Below are 21,438 nucleotides of genomic sequence, written 5' to 3'. Positions count from 1 at the left end.
GGATGTGGATATATCACATAATTAATAATAGGTTGTTCTAAGCATTGATTGTCATAAATATGCAAAGCCAACCGACACCAAATTTGTAGCATTAAGATTGTGCCCACACTACACTATCATAATCATCTACGTCAATTATTTATTTATTTATTTATTAAGTAAATTCTTTTTTGAAGAACAGAATATCTTTGTGATCACTTTTATCCATTATTATATTGTGTCAATTTTTCTTCTATTCAGATTTAACGGTAAGTGATCACATCTTGTAGCGAATTTACCTAAATTTAAAATTTGTTACTTAATAGTTGATTTCAATCTTTTTATCATATAGCTATCGTATTTTTATATAGAAAAGATATTATATTGCTTAGCATAAAAATTACTATTTAAATAATAATAAAAAAAATCAAATCAAATATACATTTACTATTCATACCATATATATATATATAAATATATATGATACAACACATCAAATTATTCACTATACTCAAATTTCATGTACTTCCTATCCATCCAATCATTAATACAATATTTTTTTTGGACAACCCATTTCAATTAAATTTGAGTCGATTCGATTCGATTCGGTTCGATTTAGGTCGATAAGCCGGCCAAGAACGCAACACCGGTCGAGGGCAGCCACGACGAGCCATATATAAACTGCGCCACGGTGAACTTTCCGGCCTCCTCCGGCGAAGTGATCACCCGATACCCGGGCCACTTGACGCGCTGGCCTATGGCCCCCCCGGGGCCATAGTTCATATACTCGCCGTAATACAACGAGTCCAATGCAAACGTGGCGTTCCACTCGAGCCACCCCCTCGGGTGGACGTGGTCGCCGATGTACGACTGCATGTAGACGACCCGAGAGAAGAGCTTCCACGGCCGGCCGAGGAAGGTCGGGTAGGCCGACTTGGTGATTTGGAGATCGGACTCGGCGACGATCCGGCAAGCGTGGATCGACATGCCGGTGTTCTGATTCGGGTCCTTTCGGTTTTGGGCCGTGATTGTGTTCTTCTGATAGGGCATCGGCTTGCGGGCGTGGATCGTGCAGTTTTGGAACACGGCGGCCGCGTTGCCGAACATGAAGTCGACGGTGCCGTAGATGTCGCACTCGCGGTAGAATTGGCGCTGTGAGTGCGCGTAGAGCGTGTCCTGGTAACCGATCACGTTGCACCGGTAGATCACAGCGTGGTCGGCGCCGACGCGGAGGGCCACCGCCTGGTGCCGCCCCGGGCCGGCATAGTTCTCGAATGTCATGTCCCTTGCAATGAATCCGGCGCCAGTTGCAGCTGCGGTTTTACGACACATGAAATAACAGTAAATGATTGATTAATTAATGATGATGATCAAAGTAAGCTACAAGTAAGGGTTGTTTGCTTTGGGTCTGAGGAAGATGTTTGATACGGTGTTTTGTTAGAATAATAATAATATAAATTTATTGAGAATTTGATATAAAAATAATAATGAAAAATATTAAAAATCCAAATCAAAGCACATATAAGTCAACTCATAATCCACTATTTAATGATTTTTTTAGGATTCTGATAACTTGGAGCCACTCTGGATAAATTTTTTATCGAACTTAATATCTTAAATTAGATTTGATAAGATAAGTAATATTAATGGCAGACAAAACATTGAAATATAAATTTATAATTTTCGGTCACGAATGTATACTCACACATCCATATCATCCTTTACTGAGCATATTTAATAAATTTTGGTAAAGGAAACCATAGTCCAATACTAAACTAAACAAAACTCAATTCATTTTGGCAGGTCCGGTCACCACCCACCCCACCCCACCAGCTACATGGCATGCTGCTTTTACTTAAAACCACAGAAGTTGAAATTGAATTGGTCCAATGGTGGGGGATGGATGGAATGATCCATCACATGAATTTCAAGCTTTTTCCTAAGTATTTATATATCTGTCCAAAAGGCAACATGACAAAATGCACTCATGAAAGCTAAACTACTTTTTCCTCATGTTACATTCAGGAATTCCCTAACTAAATTTCTCTTTCTTACGTCATGTTGATCGCAGCATTACGCATTTACGAATTATATATGCTGCTCCTAGAAGGGTAATACTAAGGTTAGAGTACACGACGCATATAACTAATTGCGAGTTAAATGGAAAGAGTAAAACTGTAAAAGTGAAATGGTAAAGAAAATTTTTATTTTTACCGAAAGTAGCTGTGCGGAAGGTGGTTATATTATCCTGGATGCTTTTGCCACCCGTAATGACGGTTTTGCCCTTTCCGTCCCCGATGAACATCACGTTCGTCTTCTTCCTCCCCACTTTGAGAATACTCTCTTCATACCTGACACCACATTAATGGAGTTACCATTTCATTCCGTGTGATCAAAATTATTTAATGGAGGGGGGGCATAATTGTCATTTCAACTCACTTTCCTGCCTTCACGTAAATGATGAATCTCCGGCTGCTGTACTGCGGCGCCTTTTTAATGGCCTCGGCTATGGTTTTGACCGTTCCGTTGCCGTCCTTGGAGACGATCACGTCGGCTTTAATGGCGGAAACTGGCGCATCCAGCAGCATTCTCTCTCTGCGATTTAACCACGTCGGAAACTGGTGGCGGTTGAAATTTTGTTCGGCTTTGCCTTTGCCGTCGCTGCTCAGCAATCGGCGCCGGCGATTTTGTATCGGAACTCCGGCGAAATCCTTGTCCCCGGCGGCGGCGGCGTATATCGCGAGACAATTGCTCACGAGCTCCGAGAGATCCTTCAATCGATTGGAGAGTTGATTCTTCACGTAACCGTTTACTTGATCGAAGCCTTCGGTGCACGTGTCCTGGTTCGTCAAGGAGGCGCTGAGCCAGGTTAACACGTCCTGCGGCGAACCACCACCGCCGCCGCCGCCGACGGAGCTGAGCGACCGCGCCAGGAGAGACACGGAATCGTCGAGAAGCTCCAAACAGTCCTCGTACGCCGACCTGAGAAATCGCCGGAGAAGAATCACTCGATCGATCGATTTCAATTTAAAATTCAATGTGAATTTGAATTTGAATTTGAATTTGAATTTGAATTTGAATTTACAGACCTGACGTGCGGATCCATATTTAGATTAGAAATCTCGGAGACGGAGTAGAGCGCCTGACCGAATTTCTGCAGAGTGACATTGACGGAGATGTGGACGAGGTCCTTGTCGGAGGCGGCGGCGCCCCCGGGAAAGTTCAGGAGCGAATTAAAACAGAGGCTCTGGTACCTCGTTCTGCCGCATGCTCGGGAAATCGCCTGCGAAGGACGGTGAGCGTGCACTCTTCCGCCGGCGCCGGCGCCGGAATCATCCACTCGATTTCGTGAGAAAAAAACGAGCGCGGCGGAGACGGCGGAGGCGACGAGGAGCGTGGTAGCGAGGAACAGAATGAAGTTGAGCTTGAAGCGATTTGGAGCGCGGTTGTTGTAGTTGTAGTCGTCGACGGTGAGGCTCCGTGTTGCGGCGGCGGATTCCGGTTTTTCGAGCCTGCCGTACTCCATTTGAGGAAGGTAAAGTGCAGAATGAGTGAGAGTGTGGGGAAGACGAAGATCGATAGATATATGAAGCGTGCAGGTGTGACGTCAACGTCAATGGCGATGAGCTGGATTCCACCCGCTCCTTATAGTAGTGTAGGGCTGTAGGTTAGTACAGTAAACTATCAATTTATATTAATTTATTTTTTTATAAAAAAGATCGTATTAAATATTAAATATTTAATATTAATGTGATGTTTTTTCCGAATTTAATTTTCTGTTTAGATTGAGCCATGATATTTGGGTGCAATTAAAAATAGTGGGCAATGGAGAGGTATTGGCTATATATATGTCCAATGATTGAGTGGAAAGTGAAATATATATTGGGAAATAATTAAAGTCCCAACAGTAGAAAATCAAATCAAATATTCACCCATGCTGACAGTACACACAGCTGACGATGATCTGCATGCATGCATACTGCAGGACGTAGTTCTGTAGTAAACTCCATGCACAGAACTATATATTATTATTATTATTATTATTATTATTATTATTATTTACGTTAATTAATTAGGTTGGGTTACGTTTCATGGCAATTCCAAATAGGTGATGATGATCTGTATGGATATTGCAACATTTAATATAAGTATAACTAAAATAGGCAACATGTGCGTCTGTATTTATGTGATCAGTGATCGCGATTTGATACATCATATATACACTTCTGTCTAATTTATTTATTATTGTCATTCATTCCCACCCTCTGATGAATTATTTTTATTTTATTATATATTTGAATTTGGTGGGGTATTGGAATTGGGAATTAAAACAGTTGTGCAGAGAAAATGAAAGAAAGAAAGAAAATTCATTGGACCCCCAACTGTATATATACTCCGCGCCACCGACAGCATATTATTATTATTATTATTATATGATATTGATTATTTAGCGCGTAACAGTCCATATACTCCGCGTATATCATAAATATTTAGTATATATATAGTAATTGTTTAAATATAAAATACATATATATCAATATAGCATAAATATATAATTATATAAATTGAAAATACGTATTTTAATTTAATTCTATTTATACCCTATAAAGTAATTATATTTGATATATTATATTTTGAAAAAAGAAAAACTAACACTTTTTTATTAAAAAAAATCAACACTTTAATATTTTTATTACTTTTTTATTTATTTTAAATATTTTCTATAGATTATATATATATATATTATTTTTTAAAAAATTAAAAAATTAATAAAATAGGGTAAAAGTATAGGGTAAAAGCGGGGTTGGGGTGGCGAGGATGGCCTGCACCTTAGTCTGCCACTATATATATATATAAGTCGAGGTGCTTCGTTAATAATTCTCCACTGTGGACAAGTATTTGTGGAACATAACATGTCATATGATTCATCTTATTCACTGAATAATTAATGAAATAAACACTTAATACACAATATACAATTAACTTAGATGTTTTTTTTTTTTTTTGAGAATAATAAAAGTTTTATGATATACCAAACATACCCTTAATTTTTTCTACTACATATAACTAGTAGATCATTCTAATTTCTGCTGGCAGATAACATACACATATGTCGTCAGGTATCATATCAGGTGGTGTGTTAAATAAATCTTTTTAAGACATTCAACCAACAATCAAATAATTCATATATATATAAATAGATGTTATTAATGATTGCATGTGCTGAATTGGATGAGATGGGAGACACCACCACCACACCAGATTTCATTATAGCTACTTTGACTTTCTCTCTCTGATGTACATGTAATATTTCTCTTTTAATTTAATAGTACCTTCGTCCCACGTATCAGTCTGCTATACTGTTAAAGTATGTAATCATTTTTTTTAAAAAAAAGTGACATGAAATGTAGAACAGACAGAAACGACAACGTGGACATGGTATGTAAGACGGAGAGAGTAATAATAATGACAATAATGGGTGTGTTTGTTTTGTGACAATATTGGAAAAAAAAATAATAATTATGGAAAATATAGAGAATTTTATAAGAAATATAAAAATAATGAATGTGTGTAGTATATTAATATTTTTAAGAAAACAAAGCCGTACCAGACACTGATACTATGTCGAATGTTGAATGATCGTCTCATCTAAAAGTTCAAAATTATAAAAAAACGTAGTCATTAATCGTATATTCGCAAACGAGATTCCCAACATCAACAATCTCATATTAGTATAATATTTTGTAGCATTTCAACAAAGTCGTCTTTACACTGTTTTAAGTTGTTAGCGTGTCCTATCTCTTCTCAGTACTAACTTTTGGGCCATGCATCAATAATTTCTTGTCCCTTCTCAAACCAATTACTGCAACTCTGGTCACGTATGTTTTCCAATTTATTTTCTTACTATTCATATATATATATATAAATAATTATTTAAAAATATTATTAATATTTAATACTTATTTTAATTCAATAAATTAAATTAAATATTATTATTATTATTATTTTGAAATTTAAAAATGTGTGTAAATTTGATTAATAATAATGATAACAATAATATAGACAACATAGTCAACAATACCGAAAAGGGATAATGAAATTAATTTGCATTTGCATTTGCATTTGCATTTTCTCCATTCTTTCATGTGCATTGTGGCCTATGCTGTTTGTATTTATCTGCTCAGTCTCAGTCTCAGTCTCAGACATGCATGTGGTCCCAACTCCCAAACAATACAATTGGATGTGCTCCTCCTCATTTTAGGATGTTTAATTATCTATACATTATTGTTTTCATTTTTATTTTTATAATAATAATAATTAAATACTCTCCTTTTCAATAAATTTGCTGGTTCTAATGGCTTTTGATTTTTTTTTTTGTTTATTTCAAGTAATTATTTATATTATTAAGAAAAAGATAAAATTTTGGACATAGATGAAAAAAAGTTAAAAATATCAAGAATATTCAGTAATAAAAATAATAACAAATGTATTGAAACGGAAGGAATAACTTGCAGTATTTTATTTGTGGGCCTCTGAGTTATTATTTGAATTAATCCTAATTGTTTGATCTAATTCATCATTTTTTTTTAAAAAAATATGTATATATATATATTGTGGATTGCCCAAGTGAACAAATAATTATTATCGTGGCTGGTGTTTAGCCCAATGTGGGAACTTTCACTAAGTCCACAATGATGGCGTGATTTAGGCCCAAAAAAAGCCCAATAAAGTGGGTGAGTAAATTAAAGATTACGCATTTAACAAAAAAATTACTAATAATTAATGAATCAAGCTCTCATATCTAATGTATGTCGTATAATAATCCATTTTAATGCTGTCCTTGAATTTTAGCCTCATAGTGGTATATATTATCATTTGATCATTTATGTATAAAAATAATTATACATTTTTTTTTATTTTTATGACGTGGAAACCGTAGTCGCTATCCGAGAGTGCGCATTGGGTAAATTTTTGGCTCCGAACCTAATATCTTACAAATTAAGCCCGACGAAAAAATCATACTACACTGAACCATGTGTGGCAGGTGACCTGAAATATCGGAGTTTGAAATCACGACCTCACGGTCACAAATCCAACCCCTACACCTCGGACAAGTAATTATATATTTTGTTAAAAGAAAGAACAAGTTCAAATTCCACATCATCAAATTAAAAAATAAAGTAAAATATTGTTATAAGTTACTCCTTTCATGTCCTAAAATTCTGTTATTTGCAGGACTACGTCTCGGCCATGTCGAGGGCTCCCATGGACACGGCGCTCCGGGAGCTCCACATTCTCAATGTTAGAACCTCAGCCGCCGGCTTCAAGATCCACCACTCCGTCGGCGACGGCGTTTCTCTGGTCTGAGGAACTTCTTGTCTTCGTCTGGACAATGATTCTCCACTTAGAGATTCGCCGGCGACGGCGTTTCTCTGGTCTGAGGAACTCCTTGTCTTCGTCTGGACAATGATTCTCCGCTCAGAGAATCGCCGGCGCCGGCGACCAAGCGATTCGCCCACCGGATTCTTGATTTCATTTTCAACGAAGTCAAGCTTGTCAAAAACGCCATGAATGTGGTAATAAATAACAAAGCAGCGGCAGCCATTATCGTCTCCTTCTTCTTCTTCTTGCTTATTAGTAATACATTTTTATTGCAGAGCATTAACGACGTCGTTCTGGGAGTAACCGAGGCCGGCCTATGTCTGTATCTCCATTCAAGCTATGGTGAGCAACTGAGCATGTATATAATAAATTATCTTTCCAATTTTACCCTTTCTTCCTACAAACAAATTAAATTAAATTAAATACCAAATATCATGGATTCATTAAATCACCACCACAGAGAAATACAGACAGCTGGGTAACAACGGTCCAGAAACTGCGAACAAGAAGACAACCACAGTCATGCCCAAAAAGATCCCACTTTTAGGTCTGCTGTTGTTTTCAAACTCAGACTCTCTGCAACCATTGAGGTAACAACTGAGGTTGGGATTTCAATGTTACAAAAATATATATATATATACACATTAGCTATATCATATTTGTTAGGCATAGTCGTCCTACAGCTCTAAAATAATTGGTAATAAGTGAAGTGGTCTATATAATGTCTCTTCAAAATACCATTAAAGAAGCTGTAATAAAATTTGGGCTTGTCCAGGATTCTTCTTATCACTGTCCCTGGATTTCTATTATTGCTATTTGCCATACATGTTAGGCTGATTTTCTACCGATATATTATGAATTTAATTCTATAATTGAATTTAGGTATGATCGAAAAACCCCAATTCTTGGATTTCATCGTAGTTACAACTAGAAAAATATCTAATCATTTATTTATTAATATATTTAGCCATACCTACCGCCGCCGCCACTCCTTCGCCGGCGGCGGTCACCTCCAATTTTATGCTCCTGCTAACCCTAGGAGGTCAGTTCGTTCATTTTATCTTAGATACAACAATATATGTGTATATTATTATAATATAATATAATATAATATATGTATATATATAGTGCTCTCCTCATCGTAAACCCCTGGCCGGAATATAGAAAGACCTCCGGCCGGCGACATGCACGATATATTCCCACGCCGGAAAATTCCCCGGAAACTCCAAATTTCCATGCCGGCGGTCAATTTTAATTGCAAAAAATTCAGACTTTTGAACTCCACCTCATCTCCACCCCAACACCCAATTTACTGAAATTGCAATTTTTTTTGGTCCTTCATGGTTTTTTCACATTCCTGATACAAATATAACATATATATATGTATGTATGTTTGTATATATACACGCACACAAATACACTCTTCTTCTAGCTGCCTCTGCAACGAAAAAATCACAAAATTTAAAAATTTATCTAATGTGAAAATTTAAACTGCATTTCACACTCATCATATGGACCTTCTCCGCCTATACATACACGGGCCTGTATCTATATTCGATTGCGTACAAGAATTTTAGCTTCAAAAAAATTTGCAGCTCCCTCGAGAGGTAAAATAGATTATTGATAAATTAATTCTAGCTACACTTCTTTAGGGCATGTATGTGTGTGTATATGTATGTATGTATATATGCGCCATATAAAAATTCTAGTCCCCTCTCTTTCTCTCTCATCGGCGCGCGGAGCAGTTGAAGAAAAACAGAGATCCCTATTCCAATTCTAATCGTACTTTCCAATTTGACGCCCGGAACCGTGAATTTCTCGGACGAATTTCGAGCTTCGGTTGATTGTAGAGGGGACTGTATCTGCTATTGCCTCTGCGTGCGGCTTTCGGATGCCATTGGAGGAGCTCTGCAATTCTGATTAGGGTTTTGAGTTTGGTCGATTTGGGTGTTCCTTCGGAGGGACATGATAATAAAGAAGAGCTTGAAAACGGTAATGCCGATTATGAAACGGTGCCGCGGCGCCGACTCGGCGGGTGACGACGACGAGTCGTCTTCCTCCAGCCGGAAAAAACGCAGAGCCGATGGCTATTATCGTCTGGACCTCCTCGGCAAGGTTGCCGCCGGCATAATTCCATTCAATGGATATGGAATTGAAAAAATCACCGAGGAAGTTAGCGAGGGGAAGGGCGGTGGCGCTACACCGTTGAAATTAAAGGAAGAATCGAAGGAAGAGTCACCGCCGCCGCCGGTGAGAACTTCGCGCGGTAGGGTTCGCTTATTGCCGTCACGCTTCAACGATTCGGTGCTCGACAATTGGAAGAAAGAGGGGAGCATTAGCACTGGTAAGAACACAGTAAGAAACTCTGGTCAGGACACAGATTACGTACCGTTCGAAAAGAAGGATAACAGCAAATTCAGCTCCAAATCCTTAAAAATCCGCGGCGATTTGACCACTGGAAAGAAGAATAGCTTCCAATGCCGTAAGTTTTCTCCATTATCGGAGGAGGAGATAGCAGAGCTCAGAAATTCATCGGCTGCACTTCAGGAGCAATTGGAGGATACTGAGGAGGAGCCAGACGAGTGCTGCGTAGCAATAAGTAGCGTCGATCGATTGCACAGGGCGAAGGATTTTGCCGAGGGCGACACAGTTTGGGCGATTTCTGGGAAGAATTGCCCTGCTTGGCCTGCGATTGTGCTCAATCAAGAATCGCAAGTTCCCCAGCAGGTTTACAACTTTCGTGTTGCTGGCGCTGTTTGTGTGATGTTCTTTGGCTATTCTGGAAATGGGACACAAAGGGTACATTTTGAATTAGTGTCTTTTTTCTGTTCTGTTTGTTAGTTTGTCTGCTGTTGTAATGAAAAGCTTAATTTCATGAAACAGGACTATGCGTGGATTAAGAGCGGGATGATCTTTCCTTTCGTAGATTATGTAGACAGGTAGTGTGTGTGTGTACGCGCATATATATATATATATATATGGATTTATTTATAGTTATAGTTGCTTTCTTTGCCCTACAAACTGTTAGCTTGAAGTTATGAGTCAATGTGTTGTAGGTTTCAGGGGCAGACTGAATTGAACGATAAAAAACCGAGTGATCTCCGCTCGGCGATAGAGGAAGCTTTTCTTGCAGAAAATGGTTTCAATGAAATGCTGTTGTTTGAGATCAATGCAGCAGCTGGGAATTCGGAGTATCTCCAATCTCTGACTAGGGGAGTCGGGACCTCTGATTCGGATCAGGTGCAAAATTGCAATTCGGTTTCACCGGTAAGTTCACAATTTGTTAGGGAGAATAGTAATGATGGGGCTGTTACCATTGTTAAATATTGTTTACCAATTGAAAAACTCTCTTATTTCCGAGCAGGTTGTAAATATGAAGAACGAGTCAGAAACCTGTGATGCCTGTGGTGTGTGTGTTGCTCCTAACTTCTCGAGGAAATCGAGCCATTCGGCTGCTGGAACCAACCGCTTATGTGCTTCTTGTGCCAGGGTATGTATGTCGCTTGTTTTTGCCGTGCAATGCTGTTAAGTCACCTCATATGCCATCCTTCTCGACACTTTCCTCATTTTTATTTTAGCTGCCTTAAATATTTCTCAGTTAAAGAAGATGAAGCACTATTGTGGCATTTGCAAAAAGATCCGGAATCAATCTGACATCGGAACTTGGGTATTATTTGTAATTAATTCTGTTTTGGTGTATATCTCTGTTTTTTGTAATGTCCTCTTGATACATGGTCGTTATATCGTCTGGATGTCTTCTATTCCTTAACAACAGGTGCGGTGTAAAGGTTGTAAAGTGTGGGTTCATGCCGAGTGTGACAAATTCTCAAAATGCAATTTCAAGGTAATCTTTTATTTCCCATCGTATAAATTGGATCTTTCTCAATGAATATCTGCCCTGTTTATCTGTATTGGCCTTAAATTAACAATTTTGGAAATACCTTGCTTCTTGATTCTAGGATCTCGAAACAAGTGACTATTACTGTCCCGAATGCAAGGCTAGGTTTAATTTTGAGCTATCTGATACAGAAAACTTACAGCTTAAATCTAAGTAAGCCCTGCTCCCTGATTCTTTGGAAAATGTTCACGCCAACTTATTTTGTTGGTTTTATATTAACAAGCAAGATTATCTTGATGCAGAAACAACAGGCAGAGTAGTAAAAATTCTTTGCCTGACAAGGTCTCCGTTGTCTGCTCCGGTGTGGAGGGAATTTATTTTCCTAGCCTTCATTTGTAAGATATATATATATTAAAATTTTCAAGCGAATCAATATGTATGTTTTGCAATTCTCAATTGTAGGCTAAAAAAGAAAATAACGAATGCCTTTTCATGTTGCAGAGTTGTTTGCAAGTGTGGATCTTGTGGCATGAAAAAGCTGGCGCTCAGTGAATGGGAGCGGCACACGGGTTCGAAGACTAAAAACTGGAAATCGAGTGTCAAGGTGAAGGGTTCCATGACGCCGCTTGAGCAATGGGTATGTCCATATTCAATTTACTTATTCCCATCATCTAGCTTCACATCTTCGACTTTTTTAGTTCTACTTTCAGAATTCGAGTGTTTGATGATGCATGATACATACTTGATCGCTTTTCTCGCAACTCATCCGGAACATATGTTTGTGACTCGACAGATGCTACAAATGGCCGAGTATCATGAACGTAGTCTTGTTCCTGCTAAACCAGTCAAGCGTCCGTCTATCCGAGTGCGGAAGCAGAAGCTGCTTACCTTCCTACAAGGTATCTTCCCAGCCCCATCATTAAGTTTTTTACGACGATTAACTGACCATGTCTGCTCTTGCATGAATAACAAGTTCACTTTGCTAGTTCTTAATTATTTATGTTCACAATATAATTTATGTGGTAGAACATTATGAACCTGTTCCTGCCAAGTGGACAACAGAGAGATGTGCAGTTTGTAGATGGGTTGAAGATTGGGACTTCAACAAAATTATAATCTGCATTAGGTATTTCAAAATATGTTCTGTATTGCTACCGAAACTGAGTATAAAAATTATACCATTTCAGACTTTTAGCATAAGCTTCTTTATTACTGTCGAAATTTTGCAATTAAGGTTGTTTCGATGGTCTATCTTAGTGGTGAATTGTTGTGTATAAATCAATTTGTCATTATGATCTTGTGTTGGTTCTCAATGTTGGCTTTCAAGCTATTCCAGATTCTTTCGATATAGGGTTGATTTTTCCTTCTTGCTCTTCAGATGTCAAATTGCTGTTCATCAAGAATGCTATGGCACGAGAAATGTTCGTGATTTTACTTCATGGGTCTGTCGAGCCTGCGAGACACCTGATATCGAACGGGAGTGTTGCCTCTGCCCTGTTAAAGGTTGGATCTTTCCCCACAATTTTACACCAAACAATCTTCTACTTAATTTGACGTGTGTTTTTTTCTTGGTTGAATGATGAAATTTTTTTACTTGTGTTGAATATATGTAGGGGGAGCTCTAAAGCCGACGGAAGTTCCACCATTATGGGTTCATGTTACTTGTGCTTGGTTTCAACCTGATGTTTCTTTTGCAAGTGATGAGAAAATGGAACCTGCCCTTGGAATACTGAGAATTCCGACGAGCTCTTTTGTGAAGGTAATGATTAATGAATGTTGCTTCACCCGCCATTACTTATTTCTGACTATGTCTTTTCCAGTTCTTCTTATCCACGGATGCTTCTCTGATTTTTTGTATTTCAGATTTGTGTAGTTTGTAAGCAAATTCACGGCTCCTGCACGCAGTGTTGCAAGTGCTCCACGTATTACCATGCGATGTGTGCATCGAGAGCAGGTTATCGTATGGAGGTGAGATGAACAGAATTGGTACTTGGAGAATCTGATTTAACTAACTGTCTTCATTCATGTGCCTAATTGCAAATCGACATTTTGCAGTTGCACTGCCTGGAGAAGAACGGCAAACAAATCACGAAAATGGTTTCTTATTGTGCTTACCACAGGTGCGTGCTAGTTCTGTGTTTGTTTTGTTTGGATTTGTTCGATTTGCTGTTTATCGTCGCATTTTTTTGGTGATTCTATGCAGGACACCGAATCCTGATACGGTTCTTATTGTGGAGACTCCCAAGGGAACTTTCTCCGCTAAAAGCATGCTCCAAAACAAAAGGCACACTGGCGCGAGGATGATTTCGACCAGTAGGTTGAAACTTGAGGAACCTCCTGAGGAAGATACCAGCGAGGTTGATCCGCTCTCAGCAGCCGCTTGCCGAGTCTTCAAAAGAGCAAACAACAAGGTCTGTTAATGGAGGTTGATAGTCGTCTTCAGTCTCGGTATCTTATGAAAATTCGAATTTAGATTTGTTTGTTTTCTTATCCACCAGTGGCGGACGAGTAAAGAAGCTGTCATCCACCGAATCATGGGGCCTCGGACTCATCCGATGAGTGCGATAGAGAGCATGAACGCTAACAGAGTAAACCTCCTTTCCTTTGCTATATGTATTAGAGATTGTGAAAACCGTGTGATTATTCATTCTCGGATCTGTAACAGAAAATCGAGAAGATGAAGACGTTCTCCACCTTCAGAGAACGGCTTCAACATTTACAGGTATGTGGTAATTGTGTAACTGTTCGTTTACCTGTATTGGCAGAACTGAAACTCTTCTGACCTTATTGATGTATCTATTGACTATGAGTCCAGAAAACAGAAATGGACAAAGTGTGCTTTGGCAGATCGGCGATACACAGATGGGGATTGTTTGCGCGTAGGAACATCTCCGAAGGAGAAATGGTATTTCATCTGATTAATCACTGGTCAACATTTGTTGCAGACGCATTCATTCCATTCTGCAACGATCTGTTTTCTGTGGTCAGGTTGTCGAATATCGCGGCGAACAGGTTCGACGCAGTGTTGCGGATCTTAGAGAGGGGCGTTATCGTGCAGAGGGCAAAGATTGCTATGTGAGTTCTGAGTTCGTTTGTTTGTTCGTTCTCTCCTCCATATTTGATGTTGAGCTTTATATTCTTCTCTTCCCTGGACAAAACCCTAAATTCAACCATAACCAGTAAACCTCTGGAATTTCTCTTTTCAGCTATTCAAAATCAGCGAAGAAGTTGTGGTGGATGCTACAGATGCAGGAAATATTGCTCGGTTGATAAACCATTCAGTAAGTGCTGCTGTTTCGATTCGTCTGCTTTTATTCCTGAAAGTTGTTCTGCTCTTAGAATCAAAATCCTTAATCCTTACAGCACAATTAGATTAGAATATGTAGGAGGAAAGGCAAAATACAGATCGGAGTGCTTACTATAATATAATATCTCAATAATTTCTTCAGTCTGACACGACGCTCTTCCTCACCTCACTACCACTAATCTACAACATATATTTTTCAGTGCATGCCCAACTGCTACGCAAGGATCATGAGCGTAGGCGATGACGAGAGCCGGATCGTTCTTATTGCGAAGACAAATGTAGCTGCTGGCGATGAATTAACGTACGCATACTCTCTGAATTGCTTTCTCGTTCCCAACTTTAGGTTATTTGTATCAATTACGGTATGCGACTACTATATACTGGTAAATAATTTGTGTACCTTGCGGTTGGTGACTGGCAGGTACGACTACTTGTTTGATCCTGATGAAGCTGAGGAATTCAAGGTTCCTTGCCTATGTAAAGCTCCAAATTGCAGGAAATTCATGAACTAGTTTTCCTTGGAGATGGAGATCTCACCGGTTAGTTGGCAAAACTTGATATCTAATATTTATTCTTGTGTTGAAGGAACACAAAATTTTGTGAGTATGGGAGGATGATGATGTAGAAGTAGGATGGGATGGATTAGTGGCCATATATCGAGTTTCTAGAAGTTGAGAAATTTTACAATCTAGGAAGAGGAAAGGGAGGAGAGGGGCATCTTTTTGTATAAATGATAAAAACATTGAACCACATATACACAATAGTAATAATAATAGTAGTAAGTAGTAGTCTGTGAGTTGAGTATTTATACGATAAAATTGGTATTTGATGTGATTTATTTATTTATTTTTCCACTTTTGTTGATAAATAGTGTTTAGAAAAATGTACAGTAAACAGAATCAGGCTCTCTTTTGGATCTAGAAGAATCTGTTCATTGATCACGCCCCAAGTAAACTCAATATTGCTCATGCCATGAGATTACGAAAAAAGAGGTTTGATTGACTGGAGATTTTTAAAAGGCTGTATTGAAATTGGATTTGAGTTATTGAAGAGAAAAAATTTAAGTTGAAATAATATTTTAAATTATATATAGTAATTAAAAATGAATATTTAATATAACAATTTTAACAAACCAACAAACAGACCCACCTTTGAACGTCGTCGTCTTCTCTTCGATTTTGGTCAACTTTTAAAATATGTGTTGTCAGTAAAGAAAAGATACGCTAGATGATAAATGAGGGAGATATTTAAAGGCAAGAAAAGAAGACAAGAATATAAGATGACTTCCACCTAAGCAGCACATTGGAATTTGGATTGACGTATAAAGCTCGGCTCCATATCTATCATACCTCAACACCGCCTTCATACAAGCTGTAATGTAATGTAATACACAACTATTATAATAATATCATCAGACCAACAAAATGGAAAGTTAGTCAGTCAATCCTACTTGGCCACAGAAGAAGAGGAAGAAGACTATTACAGTACCATTCGAAATGTGTGTGATGATGCATTAGTGTTTATAGCAGCAACAAATTGGTGGTAGCAAAGACAAACCATTCTTTTTATGTGCAAATAATAATTGTGCTTCTAATCTTTAGATGGACTTAATCTGTCTGATCGGAATACATACCGCGCTCACCTCGCACACCGTCACATCACATCAAACAGATCCAAGATTCAAGCTGCTGCTGCTGCAATATCGCCTGGCCTTGCCTGTCCGTTGCCCAAGAACTAACAGGCCTTTGTTCCTGAAAATTAGAATTGGGTATGCATCTTTTAGCTAGAAGCTGTTGCTCGGGAAGCCAAAGAAATGGTGTGTTTTATCATAACATCATACATACTGTGAAGTCAAGTCAGGTCAGGATCAAGAATAGTTTCTTTTAGATCAATCCTTGACGTTGTAGATCGGTGAATGTCTTCTTGTTATAAATGTTGCCCTCTTGGTCTTCGTATTCTTCTTCCAGATCGGGGCGCCACTTGTTCAGACCTTGCTTTTCTTGGATTCTCTCCCAAAGTTGTTTTGCTTCCTGAGGGCATAAATAATAACGAATAGCAAACACTATTATGATTTTTCTTCAATGGCAAACAGAGGCTAAAAAACATGGCATGATATCTAATGATACCTCTATAGATGTAATTTCGTTGAAATTTTTGGTGTTTGGAATTCCAAGACAGCGCATCCCGTGCTGATGCCTCCATTCCTTGAAGTGGCGCTCATATGCTCTGCGGCCCCAATAACTGTGATTCCCACATATCTCACATTTGAACTCCTGGTAAAAATTCACATGTTCTTGAGATACTAGCAAAAATATACTGAGGTTGTAGGGAAGGACTAAAGATGTTTGACAGTGATAACAATATTAATAACTATGACATTTAATATATGATTCTTCAGTATGATACAATGATACTCCAATATGATTTCCTACATTCTAATGTATCGTCAACAAAACAAGATGGACTCCACTAGAAAAACACAAGCAGTAGCCATATATGTACACAACTATTTGAATTATTATTATTATTATTATTTCTTTTTCTTGTCATTTGCTACTTTCATCTCCTTCAGCTTTTCTACTCACTAGTTTCCATCTCTTGCTAGTGAAAAAAGTAATGTCCTACCTAATACTTCAGTTTTCTCATGCTCAAAACTTAATTCACTAATGACATAAACAATCAATTAAGGTATGGGGTGTCTGCACTGTTACAAATTACAGAGTAATGTCCTAAAATAGGTAGATAGCCTTTTAGATTAAGTATACACATAAACCATATGATGGACCTCCGATGCCTACACTCCAATAAAAACACAATTATCCAAACACATTCATCAAGCATAGGCAAAACGACTAATTAGACATACCTGACCAAGCCCATGAAGCTTGTACAACCAGTACGGTATAGGCTTTCCATCCCAACCCATTGGTAATTTTAAGGGATTGTAAATCTGCTGATCTTCGTCATCACTCTCAGGCTCAGGTTCCACCTCATCCTACGAGTAGAATTCATGTTAATATATATATATATATAATATAATATATGGCCAGTAATAAAGCATGATGATCAAAGCTCAGGTCAGACATACTGCTCAGAAGAAACCTGCCTTCAAAAAGCAGCAGGCAAATACTAAACCCAAGGTTTATGATTGAGACCCACAGGTTGAAGATACAAACTACGGGATGTGATTAGAGTGATGCATTTGGAATGACAAAAATCAAGATACCAACATATACAAGTAAATGGTTGCATTATTTATTTAGAAAAGGACATCATATTTTAAAGAGCTGCAATCTCTAAGGTACAGGGCCATGAAGCAAACTAACACATGTCTGTGTGAGAGAAAGAGAGAGGCATCACAATAAATTTCGAAATTGCTAAAGGACACAGCTGAGGATTTTTCCCTTGACATCTAAGAAGCACAAAACTGCCCTTCAATTTATAGGTTTATACCACTTGTTCAGGGGTTTTCAGTACTTCAAAGAGATGGCCTTTCTTTCATTTATACATAATTGACATCCTATTCTAATTTTCAGGGAACCTATACAGTTAAAGAATAGTACCTCTTCACGTTCTTGTACAATCTCATCATAAGTTAGGGCATGTTTCTTCTCAACATTTTCTTTGGTCCGTACTATAGTCTGCAAAGAATAATTAAACCAAAAAATAATGAGGCAAGGCATCAATTATGATTCAAAATATGCCATATCGGTGGATAAAATAAATAAAGCTTTAGCTAGTAAAATAGCAATGCCACAAGTGCGGTTGCACATGGAAACAAAGGGAAAAATAAAACAAGGATCTGAAATAGGGGAGAGTTAAAACTAGCCATAGCATTAGCTTACCTCGCTCAACAATTCACACAACTTCTTTATTTTTGCTTCCATCAAGGCAATCTCTTTTGCATCTTCACTGGGTTGAATAGCCACAGCGCCACCATTTTGTTCAGGTCGACGTGAATTTTTTGCAAAATGTTTTTTATCCAATTTTTCAAGAGGGGTATTCTGCAAAATAAAGTAAAACAACAAGACTTAATGCAGAAAATTATTAGCATTTAACCAAAGCTTGACCTCTTCAAATCCCGAGATTTTCCCTAACATCTTTCTAAAAAAACAGATTTTAGATATCTTGAAGGTGAACTGGGCAGAGAATCAAACAAGTACCGACTTTTTCAGTTCACTTAAATAGATGCGCAAAAGGCATTCATGTTTCCACACACAACAATTCGTTCGAGAGAGAGAGAGAGAGAGATTGATACGAAAGGATATATGTGCTTCCATGATCAGAAAACACTTGATTGGATAGCAAACTATTGGCCAAATTTTAATCAAGAGAATTCACCTTTGTAAGAAAAAGCCTCTCTGCACGCTGTCTTACTGTGCCACCAGTCTTCAAGCCAAGCGCAGCCAATGCCTGAAAGCATAATATATTTGCAACATAAGCATCACAACAAAAAGCAGCCACTTATATAACTTAACTGCAAATTATAATGCAAATAATCAAAGGCCAGGCAACACAACCAAACAACAATTAGAAATCCAAAGCAGTTAAGCAGTTTCAGATAACCTATAACATGTGAATTTCAAATAAAGAAGAATATACAATACCATATTATTTTCACACCCATATCACCATTTATCTTGTGTAATTCTTAATCCGCTTAAGAATCCTGCTTTTACTGGGGAACATTAATTTTGTTGCATAAATACATGTATTTTTATTTCCTATTAGATTTTCCCAAGCAACAATATTCAATTGGCAAAAGAAAACATGCAGATTTAGACACATCTATGGACTTTGTTCAAAAGCAGACAGGCACACCTCCTTTAATTTCTCAGGTCCTACTTCCATCAGCTCTTCAACAGTACTATAATAATCAAGATCTATCCTGGAATCCTGTGACTGTGCAGTAGAATTTTCATGACTCTCATTCTCCCATCCTTCTACAAGTCCACTCTTCCATTGCTCTTCAAATTCAGTAATTACCTGCCAGACAATAAAACATCAAAAGCATAATTACTAGTTGAATATAACCACAGCCTGACATCTGTCTGTTTGATTCTATTTTGTTAGATACAAAAATCATAAAACATAAATATCAGCCTCTGTAATTTGGCAGGCAGTCACTCAAATTGCCAGATTAGTAAATTAAAAGCGCGATGCCAAAAAGCAGAGAGGAAACAGCCAATTAGAGCATTGAAAACAAAATGAATTTAAGGATTACCTTTGAAAATATCCTTTCAAGGTCTTGCAAAGGTTCTGTCCGCTCAAAAAAGTATACAAGATATTCCAGAAGTTTCTGCATATATTCCCGATATTGCCTGTTAAAAACAACGGAGGAATATCAATGCTAACTTGCACATGATGAGTTATAAGTCAATTCATCCACGGTACTACAACAATAACCTTATATCTCCATATATTTCTCATCAGTCTCTTAATAAGAATATGCAACAGGCAGATTAATTAGCAGGCAGAAGCATTGTTTGGGGAAAAATCAACTTTAGGTTTTGTAGGACAAGAGATTGGATACCAAAGAATAAGAAACCAGCATTCGTCAATATACCACAATCTTATACGAAAAGCCTTTAGACAGGTCATATAAGCACGAAATTAAAAACTTAAAAATAACTTGGAAGTTAAAGCCTGAAGGATGCAGCTAATGAAGAGAAAGTTGCAAAAAATAACCTACCTCGTCAACTTCAATTTCTGAGGTATTCTTCCAGGATCCGAAAACACATCAAGATAAGCAGTGTACTCAATTTGCTGACCAAATTTGGAGTTTATGTACTCATTGTATAGCTCATGTAAATCAAGGTACCGTCCAAATGCTTCCTAAATCAAATAAACAAAATTTGGTGATGAATGCGAAACATATCAGGAAATTACTAATAAGCTACTCTTGTGCTATAAAAGCAAACAATTCAGGAAATTCCAACTCTGTAAACATACTGTCTACTATACACGCACAAATCAAGAACATACTTCAAGTCACTCATCATCTTTCAAGGACATTCAAACATTTTTCTGTAAACATCCAAATTATATGTTGTTCTTCTATCTCAGAAATGGAAACCAAATCCAGAATCAGTTGATATGGTTAGAATTATATGCCTTCATTGTATTTTTGATATATTTTGAAGATAGTATTACCTCCCCAGTGAACTCAATGATAGGTTCCTCTTTGAGAAGCTCCTCGTACTCATCATTTGGGTCAACATACCGTGCTGCAGGATGCCTTCGGTGGTAGTCACGAATCTGCAACAACACGATAAAGCCCACAGAAGTTGAAATGCAATAACAAAAACGTTACCAGACAATTCACAAGAAAATTGATCACATACCTCTTTCAACCTATCGTAAAATGCACTAAAAACGTTAACATTAGCCGATGTCGAGCTCTGTCCACCGAGGGCGGCAATCTCATCCTTCCTCGCATTGTCTTCATCTTCGTAAATATCGATCTATATAACCCAAAATCCACCGAGCTAACACTCATTACACAAACACACACACACACACAAAGAAAAAAGAAACTAAACCTCATAAAAACACAAAACTAGAATAAACAATCGATTAACCATACCAGTTTATGAGTAGTGGACACGATTTGCTCGATCATATTACGAACGCGGTGGCTCTGGTAAAGCCGGTCCTTGTTGGTCGGCGGCTCCGTCTGCAGATCCTTTACAACCAACCGCTCAAGCCGCTCCACTTCCTCGTGCGACGCACGTGTGACCTCCAGCAGCGTCGAAGACATTGTTCCTACTCTTCTCCACTCGACGAACGCTCGTTCTCACCTTGCAAGGGTTTCTGATACGCGAGAGAGGTTTTCGCGAAGAAGAAAGGAGATGGGGAATGCATATACGGCGTCGTTTCTCTCCGGGTCAATTTGTTCTTAGTACAATTCACATAGGGTTTCTGCGTATTT

General features: G+C 38.0%; 3 protein-coding genes across 3 annotated transcripts; 1 reads left to right on the top strand and 2 right to left on the bottom strand.

The window, feature by feature from the left end:
* Positions 1-406: 406 nt before the first annotated feature.
* LOC127260041 (probable pectinesterase/pectinesterase inhibitor 34) lies at positions 407-3,552 on the bottom strand. Its single transcript, XM_051287684.1, has 4 exons — positions 3,069-3,552; positions 2,419-2,961; positions 2,194-2,330; positions 407-1,292 (listed from the first exon to the last, which is right to left on the bottom strand). Exons 1-4 carry the CDS (start codon positions 3,503-3,505, stop codon positions 595-597), a joined length of 1,815 nt encoding a protein of 604 aa, XP_051143641.1. The 5' UTR covers positions 3,506-3,552; the 3' UTR covers positions 407-594.
* A 5,246-nt stretch (positions 3,553-8,798) lies between these two features.
* On the top strand, positions 8,799-15,570 carry LOC127259472 (histone-lysine N-methyltransferase ATX5). Its single transcript, XM_051286831.1, has 23 exons — positions 8,799-10,161; positions 10,246-10,301; positions 10,419-10,629; positions 10,727-10,852; positions 10,961-11,029; positions 11,138-11,206; positions 11,322-11,413; positions 11,503-11,595; positions 11,702-11,837; positions 11,994-12,099; positions 12,227-12,326; positions 12,579-12,703; positions 12,814-12,959; positions 13,064-13,168; positions 13,256-13,320; positions 13,404-13,611; positions 13,699-13,788; positions 13,866-13,922; positions 14,016-14,105; positions 14,189-14,275; positions 14,407-14,481; positions 14,708-14,808; positions 14,929-15,570. Exons 1-23 carry the CDS (start codon positions 9,328-9,330, stop codon positions 15,017-15,019), a joined length of 3,132 nt encoding a protein of 1,043 aa, XP_051142788.1. The 5' UTR covers positions 8,799-9,327; the 3' UTR covers positions 15,020-15,570.
* A 251-nt stretch (positions 15,571-15,821) lies between these two features.
* On the bottom strand, positions 15,822-21,402 carry LOC127259473 (splicing factor SF3a60 homolog). The gene is made up of 13 exons (XM_051286832.1): positions 21,094-21,402; positions 20,852-20,971; positions 20,661-20,765; positions 20,200-20,342; positions 19,732-19,828; positions 19,329-19,493; positions 18,849-18,920; positions 18,353-18,511; positions 18,071-18,148; positions 17,374-17,502; positions 16,634-16,780; positions 16,352-16,537; positions 15,822-16,258 (listed from the first exon to the last, which is right to left on the bottom strand). Exons 1-12 carry the CDS (start codon positions 21,265-21,267, stop codon positions 16,391-16,393), a joined length of 1,536 nt encoding a protein of 511 aa, XP_051142789.1. The 5' UTR covers positions 21,268-21,402; the 3' UTR covers positions 15,822-16,258; positions 16,352-16,390.
* Between the last annotated feature and the right edge of the window lie 36 nt (positions 21,403-21,438).

This window comes from Andrographis paniculata, unplaced genomic scaffold (assembly GCF_009805555.1).
Source record: "Andrographis paniculata isolate CXL003 unplaced genomic scaffold, ASM980555v1 Contig60END, whole genome shotgun sequence".
Taxonomy (NCBI): domain Eukaryota; kingdom Viridiplantae; phylum Streptophyta; class Magnoliopsida; order Lamiales; family Acanthaceae; genus Andrographis; species Andrographis paniculata.
Note: the sequence above shows the minus strand (reverse complement) of the source record. Positions and strands in the feature narration are given on the sequence as shown.

Excerpts from the sequence above, each read along its gene's own strand:
- LOC127260041 (XM_051287684.1), bottom strand. The coding sequence starts at position 3,505 with ATGGAGTACGGCAGGCTCGAAAAACCGGAATCCGCCGCCGCAACACGG. Across the intron at positions 2,962-3,068 it reads AATATGGATCCGCACGTCAG|GTCGGCGTACGAGGACTGTT; the intron begins GTCTGTAAATTC and ends GCGATTTCTCAG. Across the intron at positions 2,331-2,418 it reads ATTTACGTGAAGGCAGGAAA|GTATGAAGAGAGTATTCTCA; the intron begins GTGAGTTGAAAT and ends ATGTGGTGTCAG.
- LOC127259472 (XM_051286831.1), top strand. The coding sequence starts at position 9,328 with ATGATAATAAAGAAGAGCTTGAAAACGGTAATGCCGATTATGAAACGG. Across the intron at positions 10,302-10,418 it reads TTCGTAGATTATGTAGACAG|GTTTCAGGGGCAGACTGAAT; the intron begins GTAGTGTGTGTG and ends AATGTGTTGTAG. Across the intron at positions 13,789-13,865 it reads AGAGCATGAACGCTAACAGA|AAAATCGAGAAGATGAAGAC; the intron begins GTAAACCTCCTT and ends GATCTGTAACAG.
- LOC127259473 (XM_051286832.1), bottom strand. The coding sequence starts at position 21,267 with ATGTCTTCGACGCTGCTGGAGGTCACACGTGCGTCGCACGAGGAAGTG. Across the intron at positions 20,343-20,660 it reads TCATTGAGTTCACTGGGGAG|GAAGCATTTGGACGGTACCT; the intron begins GTAATACTATCT and ends TATTTGATTTAG. Across the intron at positions 18,512-18,848 it reads AGAGGCTTTTTCTTACAAAG|AATACCCCTCTTGAAAAATT; the intron begins GTGAATTCTCTT and ends TTTATTTTGCAG.